Source organism: Vulpes lagopus, chromosome 1 (assembly GCF_018345385.1).
Source record: "Vulpes lagopus strain Blue_001 chromosome 1, ASM1834538v1, whole genome shotgun sequence".
NCBI lineage: Eukaryota > Metazoa > Chordata > Mammalia > Carnivora > Canidae > Vulpes > Vulpes lagopus.
In genome coordinates this window covers 159,642,738-159,668,635 of record NC_054824.1, presented here as the reverse complement: position 1 = coordinate 159,668,635, position 25,898 = coordinate 159,642,738, and the positions used below count along the sequence as shown (strand labels likewise).

The 25,898-nt window shown below is 41.1% G+C and overlaps 1 protein-coding gene and 1 pseudogene across 1 annotated transcript in view; both read right to left on the bottom strand.

The window, feature by feature from the left end:
* Positions 1-9,860, bottom strand: part of SUCO (SUN domain containing ossification factor) — a 125,386-nt gene extending 115,526 nt beyond the window's left edge. Inside the window, exons 1-4 of the mRNA XM_041749647.1 lie at positions 9,770-9,860; positions 4,857-4,960; positions 4,333-4,388; positions 4,134-4,249 (exon numbers count right to left, since the gene is read on the bottom strand). Coding sequence (XP_041605581.1) covers positions 4,134-4,249; positions 4,333-4,388; positions 4,857-4,960; positions 9,770-9,860 — 367 coding nt within the window. The remainder of the gene's footprint in view (positions 1-4,133; positions 4,250-4,332; positions 4,389-4,856; positions 4,961-9,769) is intronic.
* Positions 9,861-25,798: 15,938 nt separating this feature from the next.
* LOC121475101 lies at positions 25,799-25,898 on the bottom strand (annotated as a pseudogene).

Here is a 25,898-nt window from a genome sequence, read left to right as displayed (position 1 = left end):
AAATCTCAACTTGGACTTATGGGAAATAAAGTGATTTGACATCAGTGGACTAAAAGGCTCTATTCTATTCCTTCTTTTCTCAAAGATGGCCAGTTTAATAGCCATGGGCTTCCTAAAAATATATCCCCAGATATCTATAAGACACATTTTATACCGCATAAGCTGCAGCATGCAAGGTGATTCCCAAACAGCATACTTCAGGAACCTGAGCCTGAGCTAATTATCATCATAGCATCCATTGGGCAATTCATTGTTGGTTCTGATTTCACAATTTGGAAACACTTACTTTGGCTTTGCCCAAATGTCATTGAGCCTTGTGCAGTTCATTGGTCTACACTCTCCCCTGTTCTTTGCTGCCCATATGGCAGGTAGTGTGGTGTGAGCTTTTGTCAGAGTCTTGAATGGCTTCTTATTGCCCCTGAAGAAGGTGACCTTTTGACTTTGTACCCAAATGTCATTATAAAAGGTGCTTCTCCTCTGTCTGTCACAATTGGAGGAAACTTCCAACCATTACATGGAAGCACTAAGAAAAGATCATTCAAGTTCACAGGACAAATGCAAAGATGCAGGACAAGAATGAGAGATGGAGAAGGTGGTTCATCTTTTAAAATTCTATTCTTCTCCCAAGACCTTCATGATCCCTAGCTAAATTAATATCCCTCTCCTCACACAGGCAACACCCTTTTTGAACTTGGCCACAGTAACTTCTTGCAAGATACATCCACAAAGGCAAAAGAAACAAAAGCAAAAATGAACTATTGGGACTTCATCAAGATAAAAAGCTTTTGCACAGCAAAGGATACAGTCAACAAAACTAAAAGACAACCTACAGAATGGGAGAAGATATTTGCAAATGACATATCAGATAAAGGGCTCGTTTCCAAAATCTATAAAGAACTTATTAAACTCAACAGCAAAGAAACAAACAATCCAATCATGAAATGGGCAAAAGACATGAAGAGAAATCTCACAGAGGAAGACATGGACATGGCCAACATGCACATGAGAAAATGCTCTGCATCACTTGCCATCAGGGAAATACAAATCAAAACCACAATGAGATACCACCTCACACCAGTGAGAATGGGGAAAATTAACAAGGCAGGAAACAACAAATGTTGGAGAGGATGCGGAGAAAAGGGAACCCTCTTACACTGTTGGTGGGAATGTGAACTGGTGCAGCCACTCTGGAAAACTGTGTGCAGGTTCCTCAAAGAGTTAAAAATAGACCTGCCCTACGACCCAGCAATTGCACTGTTGGGGATTTACCCCAAAGATTCAGATGCAATGAAACGTCGGGACACCTGCACCCCGATGTTTCTATCAGCAATGGCCACAATAGCCAAACTGTGGAAGGAGCCTCAGTGTCCATCGAAAGATGAATGGATAAAGAAGATGTGGTTTATGTATACAATGGAATATTACTCAGCAATTAGAAACGACAAATACCCACCATTTGCTTCAACGTGGATGGAACTGGAGGGTATTATGCTGAGTGAAATAAGTCAATCGGAGGACAAACAGTGTATGTTCTCATTCATTTGGGGAATATGAATAATAGTGAAAGGGAATATAAAGGAAGGGAAAAGAAATGTTGGGAAATATCAGGAAGGGAGACAGAACATAAAGACTCCTAACTCGGGGAAACGAACTAGGGGTGGTGGAAGGGGAGGAGGGCGGGTGTTGGAGGGGAATGGGTGATGGGCACTGAGGTGGACACTTGACGGGATGAGCACTGGGTGTTTTTCTGTATGTTGGTAAATTGAACACCAATAAAAGTTAATTAAAAAAAAAATCCCTCTCCTCTGTATTTCCTCTGTATTTCTATAAACACAGCACTTCTCTTATGACATTTGCCAAATTTGTTGTATCACCAGAAACTTAAAAATTTATTAGTAATTATGAAAACCTTGCATTTATATGATCCTTTATGGCCCCTGATGCTTCTACAACACCTGCTATCTCATTTGACTTTTCCAACACCTTAGGCAAGTTACTTAATCTCTGTGAGCCTCATTTTTTTCCTTTGTAAAAAGAGTTATATCACCCTTTTTAAAAAGGATTGACATATTTTGTCAGTCTGGGAAAATAAGATTCATCCAAATGAAGATTTAGTGAATCATTTAATCAAATAATGTTCTCTCGGTCATTGTAAGAAGCAAATAAACTAAGGGATGTGACAACTGATTTGTAAAATGCAAAGGCATATATGGGTAGAGAATAACAAAGACTTAGTTTCTAGCTTTTGTGACTGAGTGCCAAAACAGAGACTTGAAAAGATACATGAGAGAGCGAAGGTTTACATGTTGTAATGGATTATCTGATAGGATACCTGTTGGGCCAGTCAGATTTTTGGGCTGGTGCTCAGGGGAAAATGTCAGGCCTAATAGGTGTGCAACTCAATGGCATGCAGGCAATAATTGAAGACAAGATTACACCTCCAGGGAGAGGGTGTAGCATGAGAAGAGGCCAAGAAGAACCCTTGGGAAGGTCTACATTAAAGTCTACATGGAGTATGTGGAGAGGAGATGGCTGGGGAGAAGTGGGATTAGCAGGAAAACCAAAGGGAAGAAGAAATTCAGAGTCAGATATTTGAAGTCAAATGAAATGAAAAGAGACTTTGTGCTGGTAGCTTAATAGGCCCCTAGCAAGTTTGCAGAGGGTGGTTTCAGTAGTGGGTTGAGGAACAAAAGAGACAGGAGGTAACAGGGGCAATTAATGGAGAGTCTGCAGTGTTAACCACCCTTCTGAGAAGTTTGGTGATGAAAGACAATGGACAGATTGGATGGTAGTTCTAAGAAGGAATAGGACCAAGGAAATGAAAGATATAATAATAGCTAATTTAAAATATATTTTTTATTTATTTTTATTTATTTGACAGGGAGAGAGCATGAACAGGGGGAGCAACAGGCAGAGAGAAAGAGAAGCAGATTCCCCGCTGAGCAGGGAGCACAATTCAGGGCTTCATCCCAGAATCCTGGGATTGTGACTGGAGCTGAAGGCAGATGCTTAACTGACTGAGCCACAGGTGCCCCAGTAATAGCTAATTTTACTATAAATGATAGTAAAATTAATGAATAGACACTGCTATAGCATTTGTAATGTGTCAGGCACTGTCCTAAGTAGTTCACAAAAATGAATTGACTTAGGGCACCTCTGTGGCTCAGTTGGTTAATGTTTTCAGCTCAGGTCATGATCCCAGGGTCCTGGGATCAAGTCCCAGGTCAGACTCCCTGCTCAGTGGGGAACCTGCTTCTCCCTCTCCTTTGTCTGCTGTTCTGCCTACCTGTGCGCTCTCTCTTTCTCTGTCAAATAAATAAATAAAATCTTTTTAAAAAATGAACTGCTTTAACCCTCAACTTTACATGATGACATAGTCACTAGTATCTCTATTTTTACAGAGGAGGAAACTGAGGCAAAGAGTAGTTAAGTAAGTTGTCCAAAACCACAGTTAGCAACAACAGAACTGGTATTTAAACTACAGGCATTCTGAGGCACCTGGCTGGCTCAGTTGATAGAGCACTGTGACTCTTGATCTCAGCACTATAAGTTCAAGACCCATATTGGGTATAGAGATTACTTAGAAATAAAAAGCTTTCTTTAAAAAAAATTAAAGTAAGTAAATAAGAGTAATAAAAGACTCCGAGACTTTTTTTTTTTTTAATAAAATAAACTATAGGCAATCTGGTTGAAAAGTCCTTATTCTAACTTACTTATTTTCCGTCTGGAATGGTTTGGTAGTTACTTGAGGAAAAAGTATCAAGATTTTTATTCCTATTTTTAATGGAGGATACTTCAACTTGATTGGGTGCTAAGAAAAGAAGCCAATATTTTAAGAGAATAAACAAGAATTTCTGCATAATGAAAAACACAGGATCTCAGAGCATATGAGTGGCCACGATGAGCAAGTGTACCAGCAATTTGTCTTGGACAAGAATTAGCACAAGTTCTTCTCAAATAGGAGCGAGAGGGGGAAAATACACATTAAATTTTGAAGTGATGAGAAGGAAAACTGAGCAAATCCATTTCAGATAGACCCTAATAAAGTTTCTACAGAGAGAATGAGGATGGAGAGTGGCTGGTGGCTCAAGAAAAAAAGTTGCTGTGTCCTGGAACCAGGAGTCAGCTCTCACCAAATTGCACTGAAGCTTGCTGGTCTGATTGCTGTATGAAAACTGGTGTCCTAGATTCAAAGCCACATGCTGAGATGTCAGCCTCCTCTGTCACAGTGCTCAATTTGTTAAGAATGCTACAGAAGACAAGATAAGATCAGTTAGCACTCGTATGGCTAAATGTTTCTATGGTGCTCAGAGAAGAGAGAGCTCTGTATACCTCAAGGGAGCCATGAAAAGGCTTGGCTTGAGCTGGACCTCAAAAATCGGGAGAATCTGCCGGACAGAGAAAGAGGCACAGTTTTTGATGGTGGAGGAAGTGAGAGGAATAGAAGGATCAAAAGAAGAGAGGCAGACTTTAGAAGGAGCTCTTGGTCAAAGTGTAAGAGCTAGGTATGAGGGGAGCAGTGGTGTTTGAGTCAGAAGACAAACCTACCCAGTGACCTACCCTGGATTTGGGTCCCTTTGGGACCTCATGTTTCTATCAGCCATCTTGGTTATCTCCTACTCGTGTTTTGCTTTTTTCCAAAGCAATTATCACTTTCTAAAATGCCATATTTAAAATTTGTATTTTATTTATTTTTATTTATTAGAATATAGGTAGGCTCTCTAAGAGCAGGGATTATTGTCTTGCTCACTGGTTTATCTCCAGGACATAAATCATGCAGTTTTGGGGTTTACTAAGGGTCCTTTCAAGTGTGGGCTCGAAATCCGGACTCAGCCTGATTGCAAAGAAAAGCTGACAGCCTGCTTCTCACACGGATCTTCTTCAACATCCAGGTAAAAGGTAAGCTCACAAGAATTAAAGGCAGAAACTTCCAGGAACTGGGGGCTGGGGAAAACATCTTCTGTGAGGAGGTGGGAGAGAGGGTTTAAGAACAGACAGATTTCAGGCTAATTGATCTGGAATGGTTTAGGTGGAAGGATGAAGCCACTGGTTGTGTGAAGCCCTCAGCTTTTATTAGTCTGTTCTTGCAGCTCTCCAGGGGGCTGTGTCAACCTCAATAAAAGAGACAGTGTATTCCAGAATCCTTTCTTGGATATGGAGTCTTTCTTCAGATCCTGGTCCAGGGAACAAGGGTTCTTTGTATTCTTGCCAGGTTTTTTATATTGTCCAATAGGGGAAAACATGATTTCTTCCCTTACATACATTTAAGTTTAAAGTTGGCTTCAGACAAGGAAACAAAACACACACTGTTCAGAAGCCAGGAGTTGCAAGTCTGAGCCCTGCCCAACAGTGGATTTGACCCATGGTAGGTGTTCCCACATGCAGAAGCATCAACAGTAACTACAGGTCCTGTGCCCACCTCAAGCTGCTGTATAGTTGTATACATATATATACCTAGTTGTATAAGTAAGTCACCTCCCTGTGAAGGGGTGACCCAATTCTCCTGTTCTGTAAAATGGGAATGAGAGTCCTCACTTGCTCTCCATATTCCCGCATCTGCAGAGGGGAGAAGATCTGATCCCACCTACCAAATACCTTGTACTCCTTAAAAAGAGGCAATCTACTCTTAGTCAGTGGCACTGTTGTTTTGAAAGTCAATTGGCTACTTGTCAGGAAAGGCTATTTGTCAGCCAGGGTGAGCTGGCAATTTCCTGGGAACCCTGGCACGTGCTCCCAACCTCCGAGGGAGACATCTGTCGGCTTTTTATTTCCTTTCCCCAGAGAAATCTGGAAGGTAGTCTTCTCTCCCTATGGAAATGCCCAGGAGGAAAGATGTAAGAGTGAGAAACCTCAGCTTGCCTGCTAGGGAAGGGTGGGCACTGGGGGAAAACCTTGTTACACCTGTCAACTCAGCCTCCTCAGCTGAAAGAGGCCTCAGGGAGCAACATACCCCTCTCTCAAGCCAGGATGCCTGCTCCAAGCTCATTTCCTACTGAGCAGAGAAACAGGTAGGACCTGAGGCAAACCCCCCATGGCCAGGGAAGTTCTGCTGGTATCTTCTGGAGCTCTGGTCTCCGTGGGTCTACGCAACACAGCTCTGGAGGGCTGGGCTTGGATACCTCCATCAGGCTGCTCCCTGGCAAGGGGATGCCTGTGTCACTGCTGCTCGGGTCTGATAAACAGGCTGAGGGTGTCACCCTCCAGCCCAGAAGACTGATAAAGCAGAATTTGGCTGAGTGAATCTGGCTCCAGAATCAGCCGAGAACCTTGTGTTTCTGACAATATTCTCTCTGCTCTTCCTCTTTTCTTTCTCTCATGCCATAGACATAACCCCTGACAAAGAGGCAGCATTCCATCATGAGGCCTGCTCTATCCCAGCAGAGCCAGAGTCCTCGTCCCAGCTCCATCACTGGATAGCTGTGTGTCATGCACTGAACCGGGTAGAAGGCATTAAAGAACATTACATTGCTGAAGTATGTTATTTACCCCCGTTCCCCATCCCTACCCATGGGCCATCCTTTCCCCTTCCCTGATCCTTGGGGAAATTGTGTTGCTTATGTAACTGCTTTTATGAAACCTCAGAATTGCTCTGTGACACTGTAAAATCTCCTGCCTCACAGAGCTTTTAAGGCTACAGTGGCCTGAGATGTACCTCTGCCCACCCCACACCTCACAGATACACTCTTACAGGGCAAAATTCATTTGATTGCTTTTCAGCTTTTCTGGCTCCTTCAACTCTACTTTTCTATTTTGGGGGGAAAACCAAAAACCACCACCAGAATCAGATACCAAGTCTATTTTCTCTACCTGTGACCTCGTGTTTTCAAAAACTGAGGACTCCACGTGATGTGGCTGTGAGGCCAAATTAATTCCATTTTCAGATGCTTGTTTCTTCAGAGGAACAGTGAAGAAGGTGAGACCCCAGAAAGTCCCATTGCCATCTTCTCCCAAATAAAAGATTGATGGGCTGCCATGAGGCCTTCCCCTAGGCCTTTTCTAAACCTCCATCCCCAAGTTGGGTGAGAGAGGAGTTGAAGAACATCTTGCAAGCCATATTTATCTATGGAGCCTAAGCACAGGGTAGCTAAGAAATAATGAGAGCTGAGAGCCTGGGCCCATGCTCCTGGGATTTTAGTGCACCTTGAAATCACCTAGAGGGCTACTGAAAACACTATGCTGGGTTTCGTTTCAGCTTCAGGAGAACTGCAATGGGGCCTGATAATATGCCTTTCTAATAAGTTCCTGGGAAATGCCAATGATGCTGTTCTGGGACTCACTGGTTTATTCAAACAAAAGGGATTCTCTGGCTTCTCTCTAGCAACCCCAAAATCACCGATTCCTTTCCACTACTTCATTCTTCTGCAGAGCAGAGAGGCTGGGTGGATAGTGCTACCGTTAGGAGGTCAGGCTGCCTGGGTTTGAATCTTGGCTTCTATTTATTGGTTGTGTATTCCTGGTCAAATTACTTAACCTCTGTACCCCAGATTCCTCACAATAAAAAATACAGTTGACTCTTGAACAATGCAGGGATTAGGACTATTGACTTCCCATACAGTTGAAAATCTATGTATAACTCCCCAAACTTAACTATCAATAGACTACTGCTAACTGGAAGCCTTACTGATAACATAAACAATTAACACATATTTTGTATGCTATATGTATTACATACTGTATCCTCACAATAAAGGAAACTAGAGAAAAGAAAATGTTATTAAGAAAAGCATAAGGAAGAGAAAATACATTCACAGTATGGTACTGTAAAAAATCCATGTATGGATGGACCCGCGCAGTTCAAATCTGTGTTGTTCAAGGGTCAACTATTAACATTTTCTGAGAGCTTACACTGTGCCAGGCATAGTTCTAGTGTACTTACTATTTATTTAAATACTTACAAGACTATGGGGTAAGTTTTATCCCCCATTTACAGATGAGTAAATTCAGGCACAGAGAGGGATAACAATAATAAATGCCTCATAAGATTATTGTTTGGATTCAATGAGATAATTCATGTCAAATTTTCATTTGAGTATCTAAGAATGTTAGTTACTTTTATTTTGGAACCAAGGATCTGAAGGTCCTTTCCTTCTTTTGTGATTCTTAAGGATTTGCCCCAGACAATGAACCAGTCCACTTTCTTCTGGATCCTATGGAAAAGATCTACAAATCACATCCTGCAACCTACCCCACATTTAGGTCCTCCCACAAGAGATCATGCTCCCCTCTTGCAGATTCTCTGTCTCCTGAGAGCTGTCACAGATTTAAGGGCCCCAGGGCAAGTGTGGGTGGAGAAGTGGGAATGGGGGGGCGGGGTGGAGCAGGGAGAAGGAAGTCTGCATGAAAGCAATGGTGTGTGCGTGCCTGGTTAAGCAGGGAGTCCTGTATGAGACCTGACAGGGATGGATCTCGAGAATGCAGACAGTTTGCAAGCTCACCAGACCAAAAGAGGAGAGAGAGAGAGAGAGAGAGAGTGTGTGAGAGAGAGAGGAGAGAATGCCCCAAGCTCCTGAGCTGCGCCAGCACATTCCAGCATGATTGACACTTGCTAGTGGCCTTTGTTTTTGTACCAGAGCTGGAGGGGAGGGGATAGAGACCGGGCTATTGCTTTTCCTGACCTCAACACATTTTAAGCTTTCTTTTCACAGATCAGAATAGAGGGTTTTCATTAAACCAAGGCTGAATATGAATACTAATTGGTATTAATCGCCATTAGTAAATGAAGTGAAAGCTGATGATTGAGCCTTCAGAACTTTCCAGCTATATGAAAATATTCTGGGGTACAAGGACTCACTATTTAGTTCTAACCCATGCTCTATCATGTTCTAACCCATGCTCTCTTACCTTCCAGAATTTACACAGGCTACTGAACCTCCTCTTTCTGCCTTCACACACTGCTTTGCTTCTGGGTCAGCTCACGTCTGCTCAAGCCTTAGGCTGTCATCTCCCCTGGTTGGTTCCTGATTCTCTTTCCCGGTGGCACCCTGGCCCAGGCTGGATGAGATGCCTACCCTCTGGTCTGTCCCAGCTCCATCTCTTATCCTGCTGGTTGCTCTATGTCTCCCTGACTTGTCTGCCTTCATCTCTTAACATGAAGACATGAGCATCTGATTCACTTTGATTTCCCAGAGCCAAGTGCAGCACCAAGCCTGAGTAAATAACCATGAAATATCTATTCATTTAAAATATTTAAATTTTTTTTGCATGCCCATCCTCTCCTTGCAATGCTAAATGCAAGGAGAAGGCTTGATTCCTATACTCTGAGAGAACAATGAGAGGCAGGAAATGTTCACTGACTAATCCCGTTTTGGTAGCAGTAAATATTGAGGTGAAAATATATTTGATGTGCACCAGCTTAAACCAAGGGAGAATTAGTTGAGTCAAGCAAACAAGAGGTGCCTGCTCAATGTGTGAGCTGGTCCTAAGTGGACAGATGAATGAGAACATGCCTGAGACAAAAGAATGTGAGTTCATATAGCAAGCTTCACTATCCAGTTTGATGTCTCTCTAGATACATAATTCCTCCCATGATTACAGGTCTGAGACTAGCCTTCTGGAGAGCCTTCACCATGATGAAGGGATGAGGAGTGCCACAAGCTGGCTAAGCAAGGTATCTTGGTCTTGCCATCTTGTAGGGATGAGCATCACTCTGGACTGAAGATATCCCTGGCAGGGATATCCTACTCTGGTTAGTTGGTCCCAAATATGAATCCTTGGTCATAAGGGGAATCAAGATATTTGGGTGGGTGGACAGCTACCTCTGGACACATACCTGTAAGGTCATCTCCTAATAGGTCATCAGGTTTCTCTTTTTGAGAAGGAGAAAGGTTCCCATATGTGCGCTTGCTACAGAAGGACGCCATGGTCCTTCATGCTGCCCCTGGTCACTGGTTACCCTCTGCCACCATCTAATCAGTTTTGTATTCTCACTTCTTGAGGATGAATACATGCTTATTGAGGGCAGGTATGTATTCTGGTGCTTCCTGCAACTGGGGAGAGGGAGGAGGGGAGGCAATACTTACTGAAATGTAATAAAGATCAAGAAAGGCATTGGGCACAAAGCCCGAGACCAATCCAATCCAAAAGCAGGGCCTCTAAATTTAGTCCCCTGATTGTATTCACTCTATAAACCTCTAGGTAAAAGCCTGTGCAAAACTTCTGTAATATAGAAATAGGCCCCAGCAGAAAATATGTTACAATCTCTTGGGGAAGCTTGTGAAGGTTTTCCAAGGCTGCTAGGGAGCTCAGGGGTCCATGGTCAAGGGGAGGCCCCTTTCCCTTCCTCCATGCTACAAAGTTAAAGCCAGAACAACTTCTTCATTTTGGAGTGAAATCTGGCTCTACCAATCTCCATCTTCAATTGAGCAGTGAAGGCCAGATTTGGCAACATAGCACAAGGGAAACTCATCCTTGGGACTAGTTCCTTTTTTTGACAAACACTAAAATTAGTTCTCTTTTCCTGTAGTTCTTTAAGCTGAGAGACCTGACACAGCAAATGACCTTTCTGTCACTCAAGAAGAAATGACTGAAGGAAAATAAAATGATTATCTTCAAATATCTGGAAAAAAAATTGATACTAGAGAGGGGAGGACTGGTTTTCTCCTACTTACTGGGAGGGATGGTTTAAAAGAGCAGAAGCCGGGTCCCTGGGTGGTGCAGCGGTTTGGTGCCTGCCTTTGGCCCAGGGCGCGATCCTGGAAACCCGGGATCGAATCCCATGTCGGGCTCCCGGTGGGGAGCCTGCTTCTCCCTCTGCCTGTGTCTCTGCCTCTCTCTCTCTCTCTCTCTGTGACTATCATAAATAATAAATAAAAATTAAAAAAAAAAAAAGTAAAAGAGCAGAAGCCACAGGGAGACAATGTCAGCTCAGCAGGAGGGACAACTTTCCATTTGTTCCAACCATCCAAAATGGAATGGTCTACATTGTGGGGTGATGAGTTTCTGCACACTGAAGGCATTTTTGAATATTGAATTTACTTTTTTGAATAGATAATAAATGCAACAGGATGGAATTCAAACCTATATATTACAAGAGTGAGTCTCCTTCTTAGCTCTGTTTCCCAGATATTCCTTTTTGTTCTGAAGAGGCAATCTCTATCACCTGGTGTTTGACTGAAGGCCAGGCAACTCTCTGTAGGGAACACTGTAAATTAGGCCATGGTTTCTGGCATTGGGCATGATGACCTCTGAGAATCTTCCATCTCTTGGATCTCCCCCTTTCCATTTCCAGCTCATAATCCTTAAGATTGTATCACAAAATCTAGTTTGATTCTGAAAAATACACGTTCGCTGCTCAAGGAATGTGTAGAGGACTCATGACCTGACAGTGAGAATACTGGGCCAGCTCTGAGCAGCTCTTATAGCAACCGGCAGATTCCAACACATGAAAAAGAAGTATCAGAGGGAACTGAACCATAGACATGCCAAATTTGTGGGAACCCTTTGCCAAATGTAGTCCTTCCTCCATTTGAAACTGAAGAGAACAAAACTTTGGGAGATTAGGGAAGGAACAAGACAGAGGAAGGGGTAGGGGTGGGGCAGGAAGAAGATAGGCCATGGATAGATGGGAATGGAAGAGTGCTGGTGCCATCAGGAATTGCTGGTAACCTACGCAGTGGCCTTTCCTGTCATTAGAAAACCTCAAGTACTCCTCCTAGCCTTTCTTCCTGGCTGTTTCCCGCCTTCTCCAGTTTCTCAAATGCCTCTATAGTCTGTTGTCAGAGTACCTAGAAAGTATGGTTTCATCCTCTGACATACAGGGTTGCACATGACTGCATGCATGGAATCTCTTTTCATGTACTTGGAAAATTCAAAGGCATTTTTGATCTTGAAGGTAAGCTCAAACCTTTGATCCTGACAGATGAGTCTGGTGGCAGCATTCAAGGGCATCTAGACCTGAAATATCCAGGTGGAATCTGTCCTATTTCAGGAGCTTGGCTATTTCCCCAGAATGAATTGAGGAAAGTAAAAAAAAAAAAAAAAAAAAAAAAAAAAAAAAAGTGGGGCTTTCAAGCAGAACTGTAGACTCCTTTAATTACAAGAGGTACAAGAAGCCATCTTGCCTATCCCTGTTTCAGCTTCTTAGAAGGGAAACAAATAATAAAACCATTTCATTATTGTCATTGTTACAATGGCCATTATTCATTTTAAAGGCTAAAATGTCAGTGTTTATCAAATGCGAATTGAAGAAAAAGCATATATTTTCTAGACATACTTTCATATCAGCAATAACAGAGCACATGGCAAACAAAATAAAAGAATCATTAAGGATATTCTTATCCAAAATAAAGTTGCGGGACATCTCAAGGGGCAAATTATCACAGGGTTCTGTGCTTAGAGGTATGTTTGGCATCAGTTCCACGAGCTCAGGAACCTGGGCCATGGGAATCTCTGAAGGTAGATTCAGGCTGAGGTTGGGGTATGGGCATCACCCAACACACTCAAGGCAATGTAGTGCCATGAAAACTCCACTTCTACTAATGAGAACAATAATATCAATGATTGAAATAATGTTAAGAAGAGCTAAAGTATTTAAGTATTTACCACAGAGATATTTGCTAGGAATTAGGCATGTGTGTTCTTATTTTCTCTTTATAACACTTATAAGAAAGGGACTCATGGTGACCTTGTTTGGAGGCTTAGAGAGTTCAAGTTACTTTCCCAAAGCCACACAGCCAGCAAGTGAAATGTCAAGGGGCAAACCCAGACTGCTTGACTTCTCAGATTCTTCTGTTATGTCTTATGCTAAACTGAGAGGAGCCACATGGTAGGGTAATTTCAAAAAAAAAAAAATTAGCTTAGGGAAAAAAGGAAGAGAATAATTAGCAAAGTGAAGTCTAGGAAAACCAAGAATAGATCTCCAGGGATCAAGTGACACGCAAACAGTAGTTTGAGATGCGTGATGTAGAAGTAAATCTAAAAATAGAATAGGCTCAGATCTGTTTTTGTTTGTTTGTTTTTTTTAGTTGAAGTATAGTTGACATGAGACCTGTCTTTTATATTATGCCTATTTGTGTGGTAGGGGAGATGTGTGTCTTAAATGAGCCCTGCTGGCTTGGCTCTCACCTTTCCCCACCCTATCCAAGGATCCCACCTCTCAGACAGAGCAAAGCTGGGGAGGAAGTACATCTGCTTCAGGTAGAACCTGAGCTCAGGTCCATTTCTGCACTCCATAACCAAACCCCTGTGTCAAGATCCAGATCCATCCAATGAATGGTGGAGAGGATGTACTGGGCTGAAAGGAGTCACATTGGCTGAATATGTGTTTCTCTAATAAATATACGTCACAGAACACTCATCCTAAGCACTCACAAGCAAGAAATCCTATTTATTTAGCAACATAAGAAATGGATAAACTTCTAGCAAAAACTATATGAATGATGTGAATTGTAGGAGAATGGAAACAGTGATCTAGTTGTCTCAACAAAGAATATTTATTACCAAATACGCATGAAAAGTATTCTTGGTATTGATACAGTGTTTAGGTAATAAGAAATAACCATCTTTGGTCTAATCTCCACAATACGAAGACACCTTGACTTGGTAACCTTGATTTGAGCATGTTCGTACCTGGATTAAGGTTTCTTACCTGTTCACATGAACCTTAGTCATATTGAAGAGATTTCTTTCCCCTTTGCTTAGAGGAAGAGGCATGCAGTGTGTAGAGGAGGGGTCTATCAGCATTTCTTCCATTTTTCATGGTAGACTAGAGACACAAAACTCTTCTGGTTTTTGGCAGTTTCCACAGGACACCACTGATGCACTTTTCTCTGCAAGAGGTCTCTTCATATTGCATAGTGTCTGTTTTCAAGCCACCTCCAACTTTATCCATGATCCCCTTTTTCCCTCAGAGAGCTCAATATATTGAAAACACTCAGTACTGCCCTGCCTGTATGTACAGAGAGCCAAGGATGTACTGCCCCAAATGTATTGGAGTCAACTCCTACTGGTAACGAGGGCTGATTATTAAATTTTTAGAAAATTGGTGAGCTTGTTGTCAAAGCTTTAAAATGCCCATGCTTGGAGTAGTTACACCATAGCAATTGGCAAGTGCTACAAATCAGGGCTTTTTTTTTTCCTTTGTGAATGAAAACTAAGAGATCATGATTCCTTCACTGGACATGTCATGAATTTACAAATTTTTCAGCCAAACTTGGTGAGCATCTACTAAATGACAGATATTATAGTAGGTATTAGAGCTCTAGTGATAGGTGATACATGATCTCTGGACCAAAAAGACCTCATTAACTTTGACCCATTCCCTGACCATTCTACTGCTACTGCTGAGAGAGGTGAAAAGCTTTGGGTCTATTTGCACTTGAGATTGAAATATTCTAGAGTCTCTCCCACTTGTCATGATCAAACATCCTAAGAAAGGTATTTTAGAAGCTTATAAGCAATTCATCTCAAAATGAAATCTTTACTAAATGGTAGAAAAATCAAACCCCTGACTCATTACAAATGTTTTTCCTCTTCTATCTCTTTTCCTAACTGTTACCCTGGATCCTTGGGGGGTTTCATGCCAAAGAAAAGAACATAGCACAGAAATTCCCTTGGGTAATTCAGGGCATTTGCTTTTGCTAAGGCCTTTCAGATTGCTGGAACAGATTCATATGGATTTCATAAATGCTACTTATCTTTTCTTTATTTTTAACTCTTGTTCAAATACATGATTTTCTCATCGTTAGCTTGCCCTCTGCTCCTGTTTTAATTCCATGCCTATGTCCAGAATGAAAAAAGCCAAAGGGAAAAATAGACTGACTTGAGTTACATGAGCCTAGTTTTCCTTTGGCTAGAGCTGGTCTGACCTCCTGGTTCTGCTGAATGACCTTGAGCTATCACTTTCCTGATCAGTGTGCAACAGGATGGCATTTCTAACCACAAGAACATTTAAAGGATTAATTGTGCCCCCCCCCCCCAGCATTCTTAGAAAATGTAAAGGCAATTAGTTATTACTTATCCAGTACTGGCTAGTTTAAAAGACAGGCCCTGCATTGTCTAGATTATGAAAAGCCTTAGATCCCTTACCTCTAAGAACCATAATCAGCTTAAAAAGACCTGAAACTGTGACTGCTCAGAATTTCCAGTTGAGGATCAGAGCTGGTGCTGTGGTTGCTCACAGGAAATAAAGCAGGATCAGGTAACAGTCTCAAAGACCCAGGTCACCAGAGAATGTGACTCCTGACCTTCTCTTAAAGGAAACCTGAGAATGGAAAATGATAAAGAAGAATCCCAGGCCCTCAAGTATGAAGGTATAGAAATGAGGTGAGAGGTAAGAGAATTCCAGATTTTTTCCCCTCTATTTCTGTCTTCAGCTCTTTATTTTTACTGATCTTCCTAGGTTATTTCATGTTTAAGCCTCCTCTATTCTAAAGACAGAAGGCATTTTTTGGAATACCTTCTCTGTGTTATATGCTGGAGATACCTTGAGGAAAAAGATATCATTTCTTCCCCCTAAGGAGCATATAGTCCATGGGGGAGAAAGAGAAGGAAAGAATGCCAATAGTATATTAAGAAACATGATGCAGTAGAACATGGATATATAAGGACTTGTGGAGGGGTTCCTAATCTACCCTAGTCATGTTAGGGGACACTTCCTGGAAAAGGTGATATCTGGGCTAATTTAGGGACAATTAGATATTATCCAGACAAACGAGTGGGGAAATAGTATCTCAAGAAGAAGAGAACACATATAGAGATGTAAGAGAAGAAGAAACTTTGAGGAGCTCTAAGTAAAGCTACAGCTTAGGATTTCATCAGGGAGGAGTGGCAGGAGATGAGTAAGTGGAGACCAGCCTTGGAATGTTCTGGAATGTAGGATATGCTAAAGAACTTGCAGTTTAGCTAGGGGAATAACAAGGAACCATTGACATATTTTAAGCAGGAAAATGGCCTCATTAGAGTTGTGACTTATAAAGCATTTTTAAATAAGAATAGTAAGATTAGTTGATTGTTGACTGCTTATGATGTGCCAGGCAAATCTGGGACATTTTTTTTTTTAATATAATGCATGTCAATCTCACAACAGCTTGTCCAAAGCCATATGGCAGCAGTAAGGGCAGGGTACAAACCCAGCCAGGCCACCATCAGAGACTCTGCTTTCAACCACTAAGCTACAAACATATCCCATGTAGTTGTTTCTCAATCACAAACATAATGTAATTCTCATTGCTTATCTTTTTCTTGTTGTTTTGCAATTTTAAGCCAGCTAACCCCAACAATTCCCATGTATACACAAGAGGTCTTGCTTTTTGAAAAACCCCAGTTTTCAATTATAAAAGGTCTAGGGGATTTACAAATTGGAAGGAATGTACAGAGAAATTCATGTTGACTAGACTGTTTTGGCCTAGTGGTGATCATGTGACTTCTCAGTGAAGATAACTCTGCAAGACATTTCCCTTTGTTTCAATTCTGAGCTTTGCTGGGAATCCCCAGGAATCCCTATCCTATGCTCAGTTTCTGGATCCCAGAATGAATTACTTCTCCTTGTCTCTATTATTTCACTTGGAGCCAGTTTTTTTTTGGAATCAAATTCTCAGTTAACAAGGAGCAAAATTAAGAAAAATCAAATCAGAGTTAAATGAGGGATAGTCAAAAAGTAAAGAGAAAGCTTTCTTTCATTCCTAGAAGGCTAATCTTACACCTTTAGGAAGCCCCAGATTATGCATAGCTCCTAAAATAGGCTCTCAAATAATCAAATGTTACTTTTATTTTGTCATCAACCAAAACTTATAAGCACCTGCTCTGTGCCAGGCACTATGCGGGTGAGCTATAGAGAGATGCTAAGTATGGTTTCCTCTTCATGCCTAATGGAGTCGCTCAGAGTCAGTCAGTCACTGATACTTTTACAATGTGGGTGTTTATCATCTTCATCTCCCTGAACACCTCCATCTCATCCATGACTCTTGCAACAGGCATTTTTGACTTGTAGGAAATTGTAAGACACTCCTTTCCCTGAAATGGTCCAGTTCTAGATAGCCACTCTAGTCCAGGGAGATGAGACATGGTTCCCAACATGGGTCATCTGGCTGAACCAGTTCTTACCAATTCATTACTTAACTTTCTCATTTGAATAACAAGTGACTAGGCACACTGTAGCCTGTGATGCTGTTATTTGGGAGTAACTCCCTACTTGGGAGTTACTGGGCCGGTGCCATTTTGTTTTTTTCTTTTTTTTCTTTTAATTTACTTAATTTTAATTTTTATTTTTTTAGTATTCTCTACACTCAACGTGGGACTTGAACTCACAACCCTGAGATCAAGAGTCACATGCACTTTGGACTGAGCTGGTCAGGCACAACAGGCTGTGGCCATTTTCTATAGGGAAAAGTGATGATTTTTTATTTCAAGTCATCAGGAAGGAATATCACTTCAAGCATTGTACACAGAAATATCTCTAAAAGAAATGTCAGCCCTTTGGAAAATCTCTGAAAAGCCCAGCTATGTGACCATAAGCCAACTCCATCCCTTTCCCAAACATGCAAATTTCTCCTTGGGAAAGTATAAGTTAGAAGGGCCCAAAGGCAATGCTTGAGGAACAGTTGTCATGGAAACGAAGCTGGGGCATGAAGAGCTCATTCAGTCTCACTTGCCCTCTCCCACCAGGTACTTCTCTGGAGGAAATGCTGGGCAGATACAACCTCAAAACAGAAGGGACAGTCTGTGATTAGAGAGTCCCAGATCAAGAGCTTTACCCTCTCAGAATTTTTTGGGAGAGTCCATTTTTGTCATTCCCAAATGGAGGAAGACATGGAGAGCTGTGAGGAAGGAGGTTTCAAATTCAGTTTGCATTAATTTTTCATTAACTCCACTAACAACACCTTCTCCTATTTTTTCTCTTCTCTCCTTTGTCCGTCTACTCTGCTTATTTCCTACTTCATCCTGGCCATCCCCAGTACTATCTTATTGACCTCTTTTCCCAAGAGTTGACAAACCAGTTCCTCAACTATTGCCTTTGGCTCCCTGTCACTGTTAAGTGACAGGTCAATGTTCTGAACTCTGAAGACAGCATGTGCCTTTTACAAAGAAAAGGGGGGCGGCCTTGTCAAAGAGATGTCAGTTTCAGCTGCTCCCAGATGCAGCACTTCAGTCAGACTCTGAGGAGATCACTGACAGCATTTTTGTGTCATGCAGCAGTTGATGACACCAACTTTTACAGGTATTAAGGTTTAGTCATCTTCATCTCACCAGTGGCTAACCAGTGTTTAATACAGAGCCAGGACATAATGAGCATGTATAGTGTTGCCTGCTCAGCCCCACCCACTATCTTTGAAAATTGTGTCTCTCTTTCCCTACCCCTTCATTTATATGGAGTTGGTCATAACTGATTGCTTGATGATAAGATTTCTTTCCAAGTTGGGCCAGATGCCTGGTTCTGGATTTTGGGGCTTGGAACTATAGTGGTTGAAAGCTATACAGGTAAATATTGGAAGATGTTCATAGTCAGATTTTCTGCCACATGGAAATAGATAGTCTGTAACAGGAGAAGCAAAAGAGCCAGGAAAAAAGAGATGGAGAATCCACACTGTATTAAGTTCCGGGCTTTAATGGTTCCTGAGGTCTGCTACATCCCTGCACTTCTTGTGGTTTGGTTGCTCTGGGAGAAAATCCAGGATCCTTCAAGTGTGCTTCCATTTTTTTTTTCTTAAGGTATAAATTGAGTTTTTGTCACTTGTAATCAAAAGGATCTTGATTAGTCCCTGGAATTAAGCAGGCACTTTACATAATGTTTGCTGAAATGATGAATGTGCAGTTTTTCAGCGTCCAAATTCAGAATACCGTAAGGCTTGAAAATGTTGGGAAGGCCATTTGGTTTATCCTTCATTCTAAGCGCCAATTCACAGGCACTCCAGCCAAGGATAAAGTGCTCCTAGTTTTAAAGCCCTTGGAAGGCAATTTTAACAAAGGAGATCAGAAGAGTATGGATGACCATGACATCTTGAACCTCTGCTGTTTCCTTAAAAGCACTCCTGCATTCCATTCTCAGTATTGATGGTTTTCCACTTATCATATTTCAACTATTATTTTAAATCTTTAATTCTTTCATCTTTTTCAATTTTTCATATCATCTAAAATCTATTTGTATTTCCCAAACTTTTTTTTTTTTTTTTTTTTTTGGTCAATAGTGTCACATATATCATTGTTCCCTGGTGATAAGAGAGAATTTCTTTTCCAGAGAATTAAAGCACCTCATCATTAAGGGACATATAATGTGAATTCTTTCATCTGGCAGACCATTTGCTGAGAGTCTTGTATAAGGCTATGCTAAAGACTAGGATACATAAATGCTATAACTAGATCTTTAATGAAAATAAATTACTCAAAGTCTAGTTTAAACCTGATATGGAATTTCATTTTTCTGAGATTGAAATAATTACAGCCATTGTCCTTATTTTCTTCATTGATTCATTCACTGATCAGTCATTCAATGAATATTTTTGAGTTTCTATTTTGGGCTGGGCTCTGGGCTTATGAAATTGAACAATGTTCATATATTCTAATGGGAGAAGACAGAAAAAAAAACAAGTTCAAAATCAATTATTTCAGATGGTATTGGATAGTGATAATTGCTATGACTAAGAGAAGCAGAAGGAAGGATTAAACATCCTAGATTGTAGGCAGGCTATTACAGATAATATAATCAAGAGGGTCTTCTCTGAGGAGGTAGCATTTGAACAGAGACCTGAGTCACACAAAAGGTTGAGCCATGCAAAGTCTAATGAGATAGGAGCCCTGCCAGATGGTCCAAAGAATTGGTCTAGATGGTCTCTGGGGTTCCTTCTAGGAGGAAAACTAGAATTTCACCCTTTCCACCTAGTTTCTGTTTTACAATAGCTTTTATGGTTCCTCTTCTAAACCTTTGCCAGAATCCAAAACTTCTATGTGGAGCCCAGAATTAGTCTCTAGGGAAGTTGTGTCAATAATTCAGACTCCTCTCCCCAGCAGCTTATAGTCATACCTGTAGGTGCCAGGATGATCCCATGTAGCCCTTTCTCATTTCAGAAAGAGCCCAAGATGCCAGACACAGACAGGTTCTGATCTTTCAGGGGAAAAAATGACTTTGTGGAACACTAAATAGTATCTCAATGCCATGGTTAATGTGCTATATAAACCCTAATTTCTCCATCTATAAAGTTTGTATGTATGTATGTATGTATGTATGTATGTATGTATTTATTTATTTATGAGAGAGAGAGAGAGCATGAGCGGGAGAGAGACAGAAGGAGAGGGAGAAGCAGACCCCCCACTGAGCACAGGTGCCCCACAAGGGGCTCTATCTCAGGACCCCAAGATTATGACCTGAGCTGAAGGCAAACACTTAACTGACTGAGCCACTCAGGTGCCCCTAACTCCTCCATATATAATTTTTTAAGACTTTTTAAAAAAAGATTATTTGAGAGAGAGAGAAAGAGAGAATGCCAGCAGGGAGAGGGGCAGAGATGGAAGGAGAGGAAGAAGCAGACTCTTGGCTAACTATGGAGACGATGCAGGGCTTGAGCTCATGACCTGAGATCATGACCTGAACCAAAATCAAGAGCCAAATGTTTAACCAACTGAGCCATCTAGATGCCCCTCTATCTGTAAATTTGAAGTGGTCACAATATATAAAATATTATCTTTATAAATCAAACTCACAAGAAAGAGACCATAGGCCAAATCCCTATGCAATGAAGTCTACCAGATGCCTGGTATCTCTTTGGGTTGCATTAGAAATACAAAGTTTGACTATTGCTAGGGTTCAGAGGGCCATCACATGGGCATTGTGAACTTTGGTTCTAAAGATTTAGATTTACTTTTGCTTCTGGAGTCATCCTGATATCACTTCAAATTAAATTCTCAGATTGAGAATATTTGGGCCACTCTAGTCATGTAAACTTGGACCACTTGTATGAGTCCCAGCTTGTAGTTTAACTCCTTGGATGAGGTGTTTCTCATCCTTTCTTCACCACTGCCAAGATGGAAACATGCAAGATTTTTTGCTGTCTCTCCCTGTGTGGTGAGTTCATTTCTTGTTCTGTAGTGAATGTAGAGCCCTTTGGTGTCTCAGCTTTATGTAGGGGGTCTCTCATTAGATTCCTCATCTTGGGTATTTTTTCTTAATTAGTATATATAATAATGGCACATTTTTATTTGATAGCATCCTTGATTGAGTAACATCTAGTAACTAATTAGAAAGCCTAGCACTTTGGGAATAAAATATAAGGTGGGTATGTGGGCATGGAGGGAGAAAGCCACTGAAAAGGGCCATGGGACCAAATGAAGAGACTAGTTCATCATTTACAATCCGTTAGAAAAGAATCAGAATGTGACTTGACTGATAGAGTACTGTGATTACTGGCTACCATTTGGGGTCTGAATGCCTGAGGACATGGTATGACACCAGTGAGACCTTATACCCTAGGTGGCACATCAAAGGCCCAAGACCAGCTAGGAAAACGGCTCTAAGAGTTTACACTGAACTACATATGGATCAGTGTGTGTAGATTCAAGTTCTTTTCTGAAGGGAAGGTTTCTGGGGACTCTTACCCATCATTTCTTAATTCTTTATCTCCCCTACTATATGTAAATTCCAGTAAGATCAAGAACTTTGATTTTCTTCTACATCAGCGTCTTCCAATGTTAAGAATAGTGCCTGACTCATACTAGGGGTTTAACAAATATATGTGTGATGAATGCATAGGTGATGATGTGTCACTGTTAGCACTGCCAGTGGTGTTCTGGGGGCTTAGGCCTGAGTTCACACTGCTGAGGAGGCCTGGTTACCAAGCCCAAAGCAAACAGGCAGAGGTACAGAGACACTAGAAGTAGGAGCCAAAATGTGAAGCCAAGTGGGTCAGGAAGGAGAGGAACTGATGTGTGATTAGAGCAGGCAGATGGAAGGACACTGGAGTGCTCTGATCTGGAGAGCAGGTTTCTCTTCAGGGGAATGCTTAGGTGCCCATAGGCTTGGCTTTCTTTACCAGGCTCCTTTCTCTCATTAGAGGTCTCTTTTCTTCATCCTTGTCTCTGCTCCTCATGACCAAACTTCCTTCTTTCTTCAACTCACTGCAATCCCAATTCTTTTTGAACCCCTAGTACTCTGACATTCTTACCTCTGACATCTTAATTGTATCTGGTAACTTCTTTTCACTACTTTCCTGTTTGACTTCTCTGTGGTATTCAACCCCATTGGTAACATCCTATTTCCTAAAATTCTGCTCTTGGTTTCTGGGATACTTCTCCTGGTTTCTTCTCAGTTTAATTAGAAAACTCCTCTTCCTTATCCTCTGACATTGTCCAAGCCTGCCCCCTTGGATTCCTCTCTTTACACACTACAGTACAACACTATCTTCTTGACTTATCTCATTGATATCTGTAGCTTCAAATACTGGACTTCAGACTGCTGATTCTTAGAAATAAGCCTCCAGTCCAGGTCTCTCCTCATAGGGTCTGACCGTATAGTCTGCTAGAAGGTAACAAGATTTACAAACCTTGTCTGGATTATTGCAAAACCCTCTACCTGGTCTCTTTCCAACTGGTATTTCCTCCTTTCCCTCAGCTTTTTTTTCCTCAGACCCAGTTCTAATCATGCTTTTCTCCAGCCTACTGAGTAAGGATTGCACAGCCAAGTAATGTCATAGCTGGTATTTTGTACGTGCCTTTCTGATCACATTTATCATATGGTGTTGTAATGCTTTGGTCGTATGTCTGTCTCTCTCATGAGACTATGAGTTCCAACAGAAAAGTATTTATCTATAAATCATCTTTGTAAGGTTTCCATAAAGCATAGTGCCTAGGAACTATGCTATATGGAACTATATGCCTAGTTCCATAGTGCCTATGGAACTATTTTCCATAATAGGAACTCTAATATTGAATGAATGAATGAATGAATGAATGAATGAATGCAGATATTGGATTGGGCTGAGATACCTTCTTGTTAAATATTAACTCCTTTGAAAACCAGCACTGCTACATTTCTAACTTAATTGTCAGTTCCTTAATAAATTACCCCATTGACTCATGTAATATTCTACAAGTAAAGGCACAAAAAAACTAGCTTGGAAGGGAATTTCTAAGCATAGAAAGAACCTGAACGAAAAGCACTCCACAGTTTCAGATCCATCAGATCATACTATATTTAAAATTAACTAATAATTTATATTTATTATGAGCTCTGTGCTAAGGCGTGATATATAATTGCCCTACTTAATCCTTAAAACAACCCTATGTGGTAGGTAGCCTAGTACAATCTTGATGGATGTACCATCTTGTACATCCTTGTACCCTGGTACCATCTTGAATCAAGATGGAAGTGCCATCCTAAGGGCACTTAAGTACAGCCAACATAAGTACAGAGACCAAGCTTGTAACCTCCATGGTCCACCACCCCTTACAGGCTACCCATTTGCATTAGATCCAGTACCAACTGCTCTTTAAAATCAGCTTATGAACAATTCTTCTAGGAAAACCTCTAGCCCAGGCTAGAGATCCCTCCAATTATCCTGTGAATACCTCTATCATAGTGTTTCTAACATTTCACTGTGATTATCTGTTAGCCTACCTCTATTGCCCAATTAGATCATAAGTTTCTGAATGATTATATTCATTGTTGTATCCACAGAACCCAATATGGTGCTTGTTGTTTTATACATTTTCAGCGAATATTTATTGAATCAAAGTAAACCAATGGAGAGAAGCTCTAAGCTAACTCATGGCCCTAGGAGGCAAAGAGACCTGTTTCCAGAATTGGACTCCTTCTGTTTTTCTCTTGCTTTCCAAGGATTTCTCAATATTGAAACTGATCCTCTCTTTGTTTAACATAAAAATTTCATAGCCCCTGTGATAATCACTACTATGCAAAAGATAACTAATAGTTTTTAACTAGAGTTCAATTTCTATATATCCTCACCAGCTAAAAAGACTTTGTTCAGACTTATTATTTTCTATTATGAACACAAGCATATTTTGTTTTATTTATTTTTTAAAAGATTTTATTTATTTATTCATGAGAGATAGAGAGAGAGAGGCAGAGGGAGAAGCAGGGCTCCATGCAGGGAACCTGATGTGGGACTTGATCCCAGGACTCCAGGATCATGCCCTGGGCCAAAGGCAGTTGCTAAACCACTGAGAGCACTGAGCTACCAGGGAATTTCTGCATATTTTATTTTAAATGCATGTGTAGGGGTGCCTGGGTGGCTCAGTCAGGTAAGTGTCTGCCTTCGGCTCAGGTCATGATACCAGGCTCCCTGCTCAACTAAGAGTCTACTTCTCTTTCTTCTTCTCCTTCTGCCCCTCTCCACTCTCTCTCTCTCTATGAATAAAAACTTAAAAAATGCATGTATATATGAAAAATATTTCAGTATTGAATGCATTTCTAACCTCCCTACCCCCAGAGATCATGATATGGCTTCACTGAGAATCCCTGGGCTTCCTGGTTTTGCTCTGGCCAGACTCCCTTCCTCAGGCAGCCCCTTGCATCTTATGCAGTGACTGGGCTTTACCATCAATATCAGACTTCCAAGATAATGAATTCCAGCTGTTGACATTTCCAAGTACCTCCTTCCCTCTCCACACACACATCTTTACCTCTCTCTCTACTGCTGCACTCCTCTACTTTGTTAGGGCTCCAACCGCTGACCAAACTAGAGCTGACAAGTGTAAGATTTGTTCATTGACTTTGCCACACTCTTGGGACTAGTCTGCTTTCCTACCCATTTACCACCCACCTCTTAAACTTTATCTAAACTGGTGGGCAAGCTTCATGCCAGGACCTGCCTCCTCTGGCTCCTCCCTGCACTATCATTCCAAAAACATGACACGTTCCAATAACCTACAGGCTGAGAGAAGAGAGGCCTCTGCCTGGAGCAAGTGCATGTCATTTCCCATCCTGGGAAAACCCAACAAGGTGAGGCTTCACTTTGTTTGACTAGCAGCCAGTTTCATCCGTCAGATGACGGAGAACTCCGTGAAGAGAACTGCTATTTTGAATATAACCTTTAACCAGGTTGAGGTGATTGGTTGATTGGAAATCTTAGATGTTATGTTGACCAAGAAATGGACAGAAATGCCACAATCAGAGGACAGATAGGATAGTGGAAGGTGCTTCAGTTAGCTATGTGCTCAGAAAGACTCAAGTTCAAGTTCCAATTGTGTGCTCAGAAAGACCCAAGTTCAATTCCAAAGTGTGTTCTAGGTAAGTTATTTAGCCTTTGTGAGATCAACTTTCCTCACTTATATTTGGAGATAACAATCCTACCCATTTTGAAGGGTTATTGTAAAGATGAAATATGGACTCACTGTGTTGAGCATGTGGTAGGGAACACAGTAGAAGCTCATCCAATCACCCTCTCTACTAGCATCCAGTCTGGGTTTGATAAATGGTATTTTATCAGATTTCCAAATGTTAAATGAAAACATGTGTTTGATCTCATGGTCAGACACTAGGTGGAAATCTTTAGTGCAGTTGTATCATTTAAGATTTTTTTTTTTGCCATTTGGATAATTAAATATCTTATTCTTTACAAATTAATGGGTCATGATAACAAAATAGGTTTAAAAGCCAAACAATAAAAAAATGTAATGAATGGCCCTTAAATATATAAAAACAAGTGCAATCTCATAATTAGAGATACAAATTTCAATTGTACAGAGATATTTTTCATCCCTAAAAATTATTTAAAAGTAAAAATTATTGCAGTCATTGTTGAGGCTGAGGGCAACAGGCACTTGCATACATTAGTAATGGTAATATAAATTAGAAAACTCTTATGCAGGGACATTTTTTGCAATTTTTAATAAATATACATATGAGCTTAGCTTAACAAATATGGAACACTTCAGGAATTTGCATGCCATTCTCATGCAGGGGCCAGGCTAATCTTTTCTTCTCCTTCCAATTTTAGTACATGTGCTGCTCTTAC